Consider the following 14,352-nt stretch of genomic DNA (forward strand, 5'->3'; position numbering starts at 1 on the left):
AGCTTTAATTTGAAGGTATTTTCATCCATATCTCACGAACCGTTTAGAGATTACAGCATACAACAAAAAAATCTGTCACTATCCCAATTCTTTTGGAGCTCACTGTATGTAACTGGGCTTGTATCTGTCTGAAGGGAGATGTGAAGTGAGGAAGATAATGTGTGTAAATGATGGGTTGTCAGAGCCAACAAAGGCTAATGAAATCATAGGGCAACCAGTGTTCTGGCAAGAAGCAACACCCCAGCCAAAAGCCACAGGTATTGTAAAGGTTACAGAGCAGAACAGTCAAGACTGAAAGACATCGCTACCATTTTTACTGTTTTCTTTTACCAATACTGTTCATCCATTTTGGAATGTATTTGATACGGGTCAGATTTTTAAATTGACACCTGACCATCAGCAGCACAGCATGCAGGCCTTGGTTCAATGTTAAATGTAAACTTAAGTCTTAGCAGAATGTAAACTGTGATTCTTGTATTGTAATCTTGACATTCAGCCCTGGTAACATTTTGGTGATTTTTATGCACATGAAAGGTTAGGGTTGGGGTTAAGATTTATGCTTCCTTTTCTATAAACCGTGAGTCTTTGAGATTGAGAAGCGTTCATTTCAAAGTAAACTCACACAGCTTTTGGTACGTACTTTTCACAACAATTGTTTGGCATTTTGAAAGTAGGAAGATTAATATTGGCTATATGTCAACTGGTCAATCCATCATAGTCTCTAAAGCCTTGTTCACATTGGCAGTTTGAAGTGACTTATATCCAATTTTTTTGCATATCCGATTCGAATCTGTTCTTTTTCCTGCAGGAAGAAGTTGGAACATCTTATGCTTTGAGGCTTTAAAAGTGTTCTTACACTATGATTCTGAACATTCAAAGAAACTGGGAAACGTCCATGAGAGGCATTGTTGTTACGTTAGCTTGCTACATAACCTCTTGAGTGATAGGAAGCACGAGCACCACCACTAATCAGCCTGCACCACTGCTCACACCCGTCATTACAACTAGCATAGCCATGTCAACAAATGACTGCTGTCTGAACACTCATAAATCCGTTTTGGTCACGTCACTTGTAACTTGCGGTTTGGACAGTCAATAATCCAAAACGGATTTGAAAAACAAACTTGATTTGAGCATTAAGGCCTGCAGTGTGAACAAAGTTTTAGAATATTGCTGGATACTGTTTGTATCTCTCTCTGTGGGACCTTTTTATGACAAACGATCAGTGGTAATTTTTCAAATATCTTGTAATGATTTAGAGTCATGCTATGGTTTATAAACAAATGTAGTTACTTTGCCACAATTTTTCAACATTGTGTGGTCATTTGTTCTGGAAACTCCTCACGGGTTGTTCTGAGAAATGTAGCAGTAATAGAACACAGGCTGGAAAGGTTTCTGACCTAGTTATGTTTTTTTTTTTTATAATATTGGATTGTTTGTGATTATCCAACAGCTATCTTAGAGAAAATATATTGCACTGACTACTTGTTTTCCCTCGTTCAATATCCTATTGTTTTTAACATAATCTAATACACATCTGGCCCTTTCGACCTCTGAGGTGATAGGAAATTGTGGGTGTGACATTGGTTGTGTTTAGAATGCCTCTGTCTGTCTGTTATGCAGTTATTCCATGCAGGCACACTGATGTACCCTCACAGTCTATCCTGTAGAGAAAAATGTTGCAGCACTTTTCCGTGTTTATTCATGTGTGCTCAACAGAACTGCTGGTGCTCTCTGATGATAGATGAGCTGGAGTTTGAGCGGTTGGCCCACAGAAGAAGTCTTTCTCGTGTTTCCTGTAGTGCCGCTCTTTAGGCCCTCAAAGTTCAAAACACTGCCAGATAGTGTCTTTATTTGATGATGCACTGTGCGTACTCTGGGTTCCCCAACTGGCGGCCATCCTATAAACAAATAAAACCAGGGTGGTTTTATTTGGCCCCTAAATGTATTTATATTTCTTTATTTGGGGGGACGGGGACGCCAGGATATCAGCTCCAAGTGATTTCAATTTTGTAAATCTGTTCCCCAGTATTCCCACACGTAATAGTGAGACACGTGGTTGTATACAAATATAAGCAATGTTTGAAATTATTATGTTTTAGTCAAATATTATATCTGTTTGGGCTTCTTGCGATCAATTTGTAGTCTACAAATGATTTGTATTCATGTTCCGGCCCCCGAACATCCGCTCAAGACAAAATCAGCCTGTGGCTGAATCTAGTTGATTATCCCTGCTATGCTCTAAAACTATATCTACTGTATGACATTGGCTGTCAGGATTCATGAAAATTATCTGACTGTTTTTTATATCTATTAGGAAAATGGGAAGAATTATGAGCTCTGCATACAAAGTATCATATTCACGAGCATGCTTTTTTGTCTTTTTCCTGAGCTTAGTAGCAGACTTAGGGCTTCAAAAGTGGAGCTGAGAACCACTGATTTTGACTCAATCCACTTTGACACACGTTTGACAGCACAAGGAGTGCCCCGACCTAAATTTAAATAAGCCAATTGTGTTTACAAAATGAGTCAGTGCTCCCATATATACTGGAAAGAAAAATGCCTGATTTTTCTAAGCACAATGAGGGTACTTGACAGTGTTATCACCAATGTGCTGGTGTATTGACTTTGTAATATATAAGCAGTGCAGTGGTACAACATCAAGGCAAGAGCATTGCTGCAGGCTCATATTATATTTTGCATTGAAGCAGTCCATTACTAGTCTTTGATCTGCACTTCAGAAAGGACTGTCTGTCTGACTCTGAGTCTCTATCACAGACGTGCGTGACTTAGTGCTGGGAATAATGACACATTTCCTCATTTAATAGGCTCCCATATGTGTGTAGCATAAAGCTTTGTTATTGATAATGTTTTCTTATCATATAAATTAGAACCATTTGTTCTTGGTTGTTTTTTGCATGCCTTAGATGTACAAAGCTGGCTGCATTTTAGAAATGAGTTGATGATACTTTGAAAATTCAGTTTGAAAGCTTAAGTGTACAAAAGCACCCTATCCAAATGGACAGTATGAGCAAAATCATAACTTTAATCACTATCTTCCCCATTACATTGTTTCTTTATTTTCTTTGATGAGCATGTTTTGAACATGAAGAATGGCAACGCCCTGTTGTTGAGCCTTGGTACTGCCATGGCTCCGTCCCGATATCATCCACTGAACTAGTCTTGAGGTGCTTGCCTCGTTATAGATGGTCTCTTTAAATGCTGCTGACAGAGGTATTACTGGCTCCCATAATTTTGGCTCCTGTTGGCAGATGCTACCTGTCAGACAGTTGAGGAGCTGTTATCATTTTTCACTGACTATACTCAGCACTCAGATTATACCCAACCATTCTGACGCTCCAGTCTCATGAGAACTATCGTGTTTAGGCCGACAACAACACCATCAGTAACTTAAACATTTCAGTTCAATGTAAAAAATAAAAATAAATAAACTGCATATCCAGGAATGATGATTTTTGTGTTGTGTGTTCGTTTCAGAAACCCTTCCCCTACGTTACGCAACCCAGAGGAGTGGTGCAGAAGCTTCAGTCACTTCATTGCCCAGTGAGTAACCTGCTCTTTCTATGACAATGAAGTTGCTTCCTGCTGAAATGAATGTCTTCCTCTACATTTACTTACACAGTAATGAAGTTGTTGGGTCTAATCCAGTGGGAGAATTTATCTATACATGTTTATTTGTGTTTATTTAGTCTTTGAAGGGATTGCAACCAACTGGCTCTAATGCAGTTGGTTAATGGTGATGACAACAAAATATATTCATTGTTACTTTTTAAACAACACAAGCCTATTTGAATGGGTTTCAATGGCGAGACCTCAATCTTTTCCCATTTGGCCAAGGGGGCAGAATGCACTGGTTACGCATTTGGTTCTGGGCATCCTTTGATCACTGGAAATGGAAAGGACTAGAAATTGATCTTTTTTTTAAGATAGATTGTATCAACCCTTTTCTCTTCCTCCCATTTCCTCGGTTTTCATTTGCGTAAATCTGTCACAGGAAAAAACTCATTCTACTGACTTATCAGTTATATCTTTAGGACAAGATAAGTAATCAGTCCCTCCAGTGTGGAAAACAAATCATGTCAACATTGGCCCATAATAGTCTCGCTGAATATACAACCTTAATATCTACCATGCAGTGCAAGTAAATGAGAGAGAAAAAATCTATTTCTTCTGGGGTTATTTGTGGGTGGGGGGGGATTGGGTTATTATTAGTGGTGGAATAGATTGAAAGGCAGTGGTTATTAATTCATTATTAATAATGGAAACATCAAACAGTACAGCTGTGAACCCATAACCATTAGGGGTAATAGACTCATTTATTTGTGTTAGTTGTGCATTTATCATAGCACCAGGTCTGTCAGAGATGGATTAGAAGGTGTAGCTGAGTCCAATGTAGAGTTGTATGACCTGTACACTCCTGCGGTGTAATATTGTTAAAGCTTTGCTTGGAATGGATCCCCTGTCATAAGGCCTATCATGCAGGCCTTTTTGTTCCATAATGCATGTAGGAAAGCCCTGCTTTAAGATGTTGTACCTTTTTTTTGTGTGGCTTGTAATTTAATAATTTGGTGAAGCTTGGAGAGCTGAGGAGATGGTTCAAGGCCCACATGAACAGTAACAAATAGCTGGTGTTGTTGTGTTACAGGTACCCTAGAGTAGCTGATTTCTCATTTTACAGTGCATTCAGAAAGTATTCATACCCCTTGACCTATTACACATTTTGTGGTGTTACAGCCTGAATCCAAAATGGATGAAATATTTTTTCTCTCTCATCCATAATGACAAAGTGAAAGCGTGTTTTATAAACATTTGCAAATGTATTGAAAATTAAATATAGATATCTAATTTGCATAAGTGTTCACACCCCTGAGTCAATACTTTGTAGAAACACATTTGGCAGCGATTACAGCTGTGAGTCATTCTGGGTAAGTCTCTAAGAGATCATTGCTAGACAACCATTTTCAAGTCTTGCCATAGATTTTCACATACATTTAAGTCAAAACTGTAACTTGGCCACTCAGGAACATTCACTGTCTTCTTGGTAAGCAACTCCAGTGTAGATTTGGCCTGTTGTTTTAAGTTATTGTCCTGCTGAAAGGTGAATTCATCTCCCAGTGTCTAGTAAAAAGCTTTTCCTCTAGGATTTTGCCTGTACTTAGCACTATTCCATTAGCGATTACAAGCATACCGAGAACATGATGCAGCAACCACTATGCTTGCAAATATGGAGAGTGGTACTTAGTAATGTGTTGTATTGGATTTGCCCCAAACATAACACTTTGTATTCAGGACAAACAGTGAATTGCTTAGGCTTTTTTTATTTTACAGTATTTCTTTAGTGCCTTGTTGCAAACAGTATGCATATATTTTTATATTTTTCTTCTGTACAGGCTAACTTCTTTTCACTCTGTCATTTAGATTAGTATTGTGGATTAACTGCAATGTTGTTGATCCATCCTCTGTTTTCTCCTATCACAGCCATTAAACTCTGTAAGTGTTTTAAAGTCACCATTGGCCTCATGGAGAAATCCCTGAGTTGTTTCCTTCCTCTCCAACAACTGAGTGTAATTAATAACTTCACCATGCTCAAAGGGATTTTAAAAATATTTTTACCCCTCCATAGGTGCCCTTCTTTGCGAGGCATTAGAAAACCTCCCTGGTCTTTGTGGTTGAATCTGTGTTAGAAATTCACTGCTCAACTGAGGGACCTTACAGATAATTGTATGTGTGGGGTATAGAGATGAGATAGTCATTCAAAAATCCATGCAAATATTGTGACTTGTCAAGCATATTTTTACTCCTGAACTTTTTTAGGCTTGCCATAACAAAGAGGTGGAATACTTGTTAACTTAAGACATTTCAGCTTTTCATTTTTAATTAATTTGTAGTTTTGACTTTAATTTGACAAAAGCTGGATCCCTTCTAGCCATGACCTAAGAGAGGGTTGAGGAAGAGGCTTGAAGTGCTGGGCATCTTGTTATGACATGCATTATCTGAATTAGCTATGTCCACATAATTATACTGACGATGAGCGGCTTCTATGGAGGAACTTTGAATGTCCTTTGATCTAGCTTGCTAACACTCGTGTGTGCAGAGCAGCACCAGAATTGAAGACACCTCTTACCTTTTTGTAGTTAATAAATCGGGAAACTTAATAACTAGACCGATAGTATTCTTAAGGGATAGCCCCCCTTTTTAAAATGTTCACCTAAAATGACATACCAAATCTAACTGCCTGTAGCTCAGGCCCTGAATGCAAGGATATGCATATTCTTGGTACCATTTGAAAGGAAACACTTAGAAGGTTGTGGAAATGGGAATGGAATGTAGGAGAATATATTACAATAGATCTGGTAGAAGGAAATACAAAGAAAAAACAACCGTTTCTTTTCTACCACCATCTTTGAAATGCAAGAGAAAGGTCCCAGTTCTAGCCATCACTCTGCTTGTAATTCCGATGGTGTCCACAAGATGGCAGCAGTATATGTGCAACGTTTCAGATGGATAACTTGAAGTATAAGCAAACTACATGACATTTAGTGTGAAGTCACTCAGGTACATTTGGGCAAATCGTGAAGGAGACAATTGAATTCATATTACATTTTTCTGCAAGAATATCGTCAAATCTGTATACTTGGACTTTGAAGTTCAAGATTTGCAAAACAACCAGTTTTCATACATTCATAACTGAATATTCTTATAATTTTTGTCCAAAAGGAAAAGGCATGCTGTCGCACAAGGTTAGTAGCTACATTTTGCGACTGATACATGGTTTCCAGATACTCCCGTAAAGCCCAACTCATTTGCTATCTAGCTAGCTTCGTTTGACTCCGATTGGTGCTTATTTGACAAAGTTAGAGTTGTTCAAGTGAAGACTGCCCACGTCATCGGTGTGCCATGAAGGCGTCGCTTTCTGACCAAATATGGCGTCCTATAGGATATACTACACCCTTAATGATATAGTGAAGTCTGGTTACATTCTAGGATCTCTGAGGAATACATACGGACGTGATTTGTCTGGTTGAAACAACGTTTAGGGTTAGATTTTCAGAGATTCCTTTCTTTGCAAATTGAACGAGTGGAAATACAAAATCGATTGTGGATGCTACATAGACCTTTTTAGGATATGAAAAAGGATTTTATCTAATCAAAAGGCACTTCATGTCATCTCTGGGACCCTTTGGATGATAAATCAGAGGAACATTTCAGAATGTAAGTACACATTTCGCCTTCAGAGGTGAATTTATCAATCCTATCGCGGTAAAAAAAAGTGTTTTGTTAGGAGCTCTACACAAACAATAGCATGGTATTTTTTGCAGTAAAAGCTACTGTAAATTGGACAGTGCAGTTATGTTAACAAGAATTTAAGCTTTCAGCCGATATAAGACACTTATCTGTACCGACATTTGTTGTTTCTCTAAAATCTGTGATGGTGACACAAGGCGCTGCATGATTTACAACTGTCCCGTTGAGGGGACGCCGATCCCTAATATTCTTAACTAGCATTGAAAAAGTTAACCCATTCTTCTCTAGCTAATTTGAAACATATTTTCCTATCTTCTGAATTGCGCTTGTAATGTCAGTACAGAGGCCTATGCTTCTGAGGGGGAGGGGCAGGTAGCCTAAACACACACACACTGGCAAAGATATTCAGCTTGCAGGCAGACACTGGAATACATTTCTGAGTGACCGAGTGAGTGAGGGCTTTGTTGCCTGGAATGTAAAATAATATTATTAACCGGTTCCCATGCTTTTAAAATAATGTCTCTGTTCCGGAACAGTATGGATCACTTTCTTTATAGATATTTTTTGGTACTTTTTACCCCTTCATCATATCCAATTGGTAGTTACAGTCTTGTCCCATCACTGCAACTCCCGTACCGACTCGGGAGAGGTGAAGGTCGAGAGCCATGCATCATCTGAAACACAACCCCGCCAAGCCGCACTGCGTCTTGCCACACTGCTCGCTTAACCCGGAAGCCAGCCACACCAATGTGTCAGAGGAAACCCCGTACAGCTGGCGACCGAAGTCAGCGTGCATGAGCTCGTGCATGACATCCCAGCCTGCCAAACCCTCCCCTAACCCGAATGACGTTGGGCCAATTATGCGCCGCCTCGTGGGTCTCCCAGTCGCGGCAGGCTGCGACACAGCCCGGGATCGAACCCGGATCTGTAGTGAGGCCTTTAGACCACTGCGCCACTCGGGAGGCTAAGTACGGATTACTTTCGTTCCCGTTTCTGTTTCTTGAAAAATTACATGGGTTTTTGGATCTGTTCCCTGAACAGGTTCCAACCCCTGAACACAACAAAATGTTGAAAAAGTCAAGAGGTGTGAATACTTTTTGTTTATTGTAAAGATCCTCATTGTTTTCCTTTATTGAGAATGCTGACGTCTTTATTGCTTCTCTTAAAAAACTCAGAGAACATTTTTGGAGAACACAGCTCATACAACCTTTACTTGATTCGTCCCAAAAAATGTAATGAAACATCTTATAGCCGGGTTCCCCAACTGATGGCGATTTTATTTGTCCTCGCCATGTTTTCTGAGCCAAAAATTTAAGAAAGGGGGATGGGGGACATAAAACACTGTAAAAACACCAGCAAATCAGCTCCAAGTAATTTACATTTTGGAAACCTGTTCAGATTGTAAGCAAGGTTTGAAATTATTATGTTTTAGTGAAATATTATATCTGTTTGGGCTTTCCATCAATTTACGGTCTACAAATTATTTGTAATGATTTTCCAGCCCACTGACCATCTGCTCAAGAAAACATCGGCCCGCAGCTGTAAATAGTCGATGATCCCTGTCTTATAGTAATGCATCCTCTTCTATTTGACCATTTTCCATATTCAGATACAATGCATTTTATTGGGTGCTTTTTTAAATCTTTCGCTCTCTCTCATGAGTATAAGGTAATGGATTGTATGATATCAGAAATAATCTCCTCAAACAAAGCCCACCAGGCTACAATGTGTGGAACATGGACAATGTTATCAGGCCTGGCAGGCTGTTTGTGAGAACTCTCCAGCTCTCAGCCAGACCAGTGTGTGTGCGGGTGGGTAGGTAACTACTGTCATTGCTCTCGATAATAAATGCATCACCAGTGTCTGTCCCTGTGCAGCCAAAAGAGCTGCCTTTTATAACAAAGTGGCCTGATGTTTAGCATCCTGGCTGCACAGCTCAGCTAATGGCTGCAGCCTCTGCTTAATGTCCTGACACTAATTAATTCTATGAATGAATTTCCAGAGCATAAAAACTGATAGAAAGAGCAAGCAGAATTTCAGCCTAGATTAGGTAGCAGGAGTCAGATTGGTATTATTCTCTTATCTCTCGTCTGCCTGCATTGTTGTGTTGCAGTACACCAAAACATATTCAGGCATTTAAGTGTTTAGATTAGGTACGGAATGATGGATATTCTGAATGGAAGGGATAGATACAGTGCGATGACTAATGGTAACGTCTTTTCAGAATAACTTTGTTTTAAAAAAACATACATTTCAAATTGAGTGCTAGGCAGCTGTTTTAAATACCCTCACCATTTGAAACGGTATCACACTATGTCCATGGACTACACATTTTACAAAATATCTTACTTATGATATAAAGTTATTTGAACAACAATGTATTGCCTCTGGTTTGAAAATATTTCATATTGATTATATCATAATGTAAAGGCAGTAGAATAGTGACATCCCAGCTAACCAAAATTGGTTCTGTGAAAGTTCCCAGAACATTCGTTATGTTGCTGCAAATGTTATTTTCATAACACAAAAACTGTCCAGTTGTGCTGATGATTATACAATGTTTGTATAAAACATACGCCTGATGTTCCCAGAATGTTGCTCTCACATTTTGTTGCAGCAGTATGTTCTAAAACATTACTGGTACATTGTGTTATTACATTGACTGGAACCCTAATGAGAACGTTTGGGAAATGTTCTGTGGCAGTTGTTACAGACGTTGTGCACAACATTTTAGTGAATGTTAAGAGAACATTCCAAGGATATTTTATTTTTTTAAAAATTGAGAATGATTTTTTTTATTTGTATCAAAAACAATGTTTTGGGGATGTTATCATCCTAATGTTAGATAAAACCCTAACTAGAACTTAATGAGAATATTAGCTAATGTTCTGGGAATGTTCCCGATTTGCTGGGATATGAACACTATGACAAAAAGTGGGCTCTGAGTAAACACTGCAAGGAGCAGATAGGAGCGATTCAGAAACAGACCTGTTTGCACTGGGGGCCATGGTGATGACCAGACCATGTGGTGCTCACAGAGGGGACACATTGGTCAGTCACCCAGACACAGAAGCACTGATGAGAAGCTCCATAGAAGCACCCTACTGAACACACTTGTGTCAGAGATAATCCAGAAAAATCTGCTTTGTAAAATGTTCAGGTATTAGTAAACAGTGAATTAGTGAACAGAGGGTTTAAACCCCAAAAAAGGTTGTACTTTGACTTTTTAAAAAATTTATTATGATGTTGTAATTGTGTTCTTTCGCTACACAGGTGTCTGATAAAGGATTTTGAGACTCGTCCGTCTGTGACCCACCTCTTGGAACACCCCTTCATTAAGCAGGCCCATGGCAAAGAAATGGCTCTCGGTCAACAGCTGTCCACACTAATCTGCGAGCAACAAGACCTGGGCTGCAAACTCAAGACCAAGTAAGTGTGTCGTCTACTCAGAGAAATGCTAACATTCTCAGTTAAAGAATTCTGAAACAATCCCCTCTGCAGATCTCATTGATGTATCTCTCTGAGATGACATCTGTTAAATCTATCAATCAAATTATGTTTTATATATTGCTGATTAATTAATATACAGTGGAGTGACAATGCTATGGAGCAAGACAGAGTGACCTGGATGAAATGCTGAGATGAGATGTGTTTTCCCACCAGTGGGTGGCAGGGTTTCATTTCCTTCAACTGTTGTGTCCGTCCAAACTAGTGTAACAGATATACTACGTGACCAAAGGTATGTGGACACCTGCGTCGAACATCTCATTCCAAAATCATGGGCATTAATATGGAGTTGGTCCCCCCTTTGCTGCTATAACAGCCTCCACTCTTCTGAGAAGGCTTTCCACTAGATGTTGGAACATTGCTGCGGGGACTTGCTTCCATTCAGCCACAAGAGTATTAGTGAGGTCGGGCACTGATGTTGAGCGGTTAAGCATGGCTCGCAGTCGGCGTTCCAATTCATCCCATAGGTGTTCGATGGGTTTGAGTTCAGGGCTCTGTGCAGGCCAGTCAAGTTCTTCCACACCGATCTTGACATACCAGTTCTGTATGAACCTTGCTGGGTGCATGGGGGCATTGTCATGCTGAAACACTAAAGGGCATTCCCCAAAATGTTTCCTCATAGTTGGAAGCACAGAATTGTCTAGAATGTCATTGTATGCGGTAGCGTTAAGATTTCCCTTCACTGGAACTAATGGGCCTAGCCTGAACCATGAAAAACAGCCCCAGACCATTATAGCTCCACCACCAAACTTTACAGTTGGCACTATGCATTCAGGCAGGTAGCATTCTCCTGGCATCCGCCAAATCCAGATTCGTCCGTCAGATTGCTAGATGGTGAAGCGTGATTCATCACTCCAGAGAACGCATTTCCACTGCTCCAGAGTCCAATGGCGGCGAGCTTTACACCACTGCAGCCAACTCTTGGCATTGCACATGGTAATCTTAGGCTTGTGTGCGGCTGCTTGACGATGGAAGCCCATTTTCTGAAGTACCCGACGAACAGTTATTGTGCTGACATTGCTTCCAGAGGCAGTTTGTAACTTGGTAGTGAGTGTTGCGCTGTGCGCTTCAGCACCCTGCAGTTCTGGGAGCTTGTGTGACCTACCACTTCGCGTCTGATCCGTTGTTGCTCCTAGACGTTTCCACTTCACAATAGCAGCACTTACAGTCAACCAGGGCAGATCTAGCAGGGCAGAAATTTTATGAACTGATGTTGAAAGTTACTGAATTCTTCAGTAAGGCCATTATACTGCCAATATTTGTCTATGGAGATTGCATGGCTGTGTGCTCAATTTTATACACCTGTCATCAATGGGTGTTGCTGAAATATCCGAGTCCACTAGTTTGAAAGGGTGTCCACATACTTTTATATATATAGTGTATGATGTGTAGCCGAAGTTATGAAAATGATGTGATTAAAGAGAAGTTAGGGGAGTGGAACTAATTTGATATGAGTGATTGTGCTGACTCAAGATTAGATTAAGAAAAGCTTTTTATCCCAATGGATCTTTTAACAGTGTGACAACGAGGAGCATTTAGAACAGAGCAGCCCTCCACCCATATGATTAAACCAATGAGGGAATAAAACACATTAGTCTCCGATTGATTTACTTGTGGAAAATGCTAACTGTTCAACCTTGCAGGTCGCATTATCACTGAATTAAGAATTTTGAATGATTTATAACTGGTATGCCATGAGCTTTTATTCCAAATCTGTTGTTTGTGATTGCAAAACTAATCTGTTTACCTTGTTATTTCCCCAATGATCTGTTTGTGGAATACTTTTCCATGTCCCTAAAGAAAAGAGCTAAGTGCACATGCCATTGAATGAGATGTCAGGTGTGTGTTTACTCCAGTGTGTGTGTGTGGTGAGATGGTGATCTTATGTCCCTGTCCACAGTGAAAGTGCATAATGAGATTAGAGGCTTGAAGGAAAATGAACTGTGCTTTCCCAGTTTTAGTCACTGGTGCCAAAGATCAGCACAGTGCACAGACAGGAGACAGGCAGATTTAAGTAGGTGGAATGGTTTACAACATGGATCATGCTCCGAAGTAAGAGAAGGTACAAGCTGAGGGCCTTTAACATTTTTCAGAAGGGATGTCTCTGGAGAAGAACGTGTTGAGGATTCCAAACTACACAGTGCTCCATTGGCAGTTGTGACATTATGTTTCCCTGTTGAACTTCTGTAGGATTTCTACTCAGAATATTTGTGTTTATTATGGATCCAAGGCAGCAGCTACTCTTCCTGGGGTCCAGCAACATTAAGGCAGTCCTACAATTTAAAAAAACATTACAATACATTCATAACAGATCTCACAACACACTAAGTGTGTGCCCTCAGACCCCTACTCCACTACCACATATCTACAACACAAAATCCATGTGTATGTGTGTGTATAGTACGTATGTTATCGTGTGTGTGTATGCATGTGTCTGTGCCTATGCTGTGATATGTAATCTTCCAAAATGGGAAATCATTGTTCACTCGTAGGATGGATTTACTATTATGTTATTCACTTCATATACACTGAGTGTACAAAACATTATGAACACCTTCCTAATATTGAGTTGCATCCCCTTTTACCCTCAGAACAGCCTGATTCTTGATACACACGGGAAACTGTTGAGTGTGAAAAACCCAGCAGCGTTGCAGTTCTTGAAACACTCAAACTGATGTGCCTGGCACCTACTACCATACCCCGTTCAAAGGCACTTAAATCTTTTGTCTTGTCATCCTCTGAATGGCACACATACACAATCCATGTCTCAACTGTCTCAAAGCTTAAAAATACTTATTTAACCTGTCTCCTCCCCTTCATCTACACTGATTGAAGTGGATTTAACAAGTGACATCAATAAGGGATCATAGCTTTCACCTGGGTTCACCTGGTCAGTCTATGTCATGGAAATGTTTTGTACACTCAGTGTATCTATTATTTATTATCATAGAATAGATACACTCTGTGACTGAGATGTTGGTCCATTTCATTGTTCATGTTAGGTTTGGTATCTGAACTTGACTGGAATTTCTGGGTGCAATATTTAAGTGGTGATAACTGTTATTTTAGAGCTTGATGTTCTTGACAAAAGTGCTGATTAATCTATTCGCTTACATGCGCACACACACACACACACACACACACACACACACACACACACCAACAAACAAACATCACCGCAATAGGCCCTTGGGGGTTTGCATAATCCCAATGAGGCAGTTGCCTCCGTGCTGACCTCTGACCGGTAGGCCCCATTGTAGAGTGATGGGTCAAACGGAGATGAAGAGCAATCACAGCCTGTGATAATGGTGGAGATCTCCCTGGGGAACACCCTTATGGGCCAACTGGCAACCCATCTAGATGAATTGATTTTATATCCAGATTAGTATTAGTAATGTATCTGTATTCTTTCGTCACTGTAATGCTTTCTAACCCAGTATTATCTCCTTTACTCCAACAGGCATGAAAGAATCAATACTCGTAAAACACTCATAATAGAGACAAGTCCCGATGATGATCTGGTGAACCTGGAGTTTTTAGATGAGGTAAGATTTCATACTTTGACTTCGTTGTTGTTGG

At 40.0% G+C, this 14,352-nt stretch overlaps 1 protein-coding gene across 5 annotated transcripts in view; it reads left to right on the forward strand.

Moving 5' to 3' along the window:
• The window catches only part of myo3b (myosin IIIB), a 111,647-nt gene that overhangs the window by 19,520 nt on the left and 77,775 nt on the right, over positions 1-14,352 (forward strand). For all 5 annotated transcript variants that reach the window (XM_024405025.2, XM_024405032.2, XM_024405040.1 and 2 more), the window contains 3 exons: positions 3,499-3,564; positions 10,540-10,695; positions 14,234-14,318. In XM_024405025.2, coding sequence (XP_024260793.1) covers positions 3,499-3,564; positions 10,540-10,695; positions 14,234-14,318 — 307 coding nt within the window. The remainder of the gene's footprint in view (positions 1-3,498; positions 3,565-10,539; positions 10,696-14,233; positions 14,319-14,352) is intronic.

Source organism: Oncorhynchus tshawytscha, linkage group LG03 (assembly GCF_018296145.1).
Source record: "Oncorhynchus tshawytscha isolate Ot180627B linkage group LG03, Otsh_v2.0, whole genome shotgun sequence".
Lineage (NCBI taxonomy): Eukaryota > Metazoa > Chordata > Actinopteri > Salmoniformes > Salmonidae > Oncorhynchus > Oncorhynchus tshawytscha.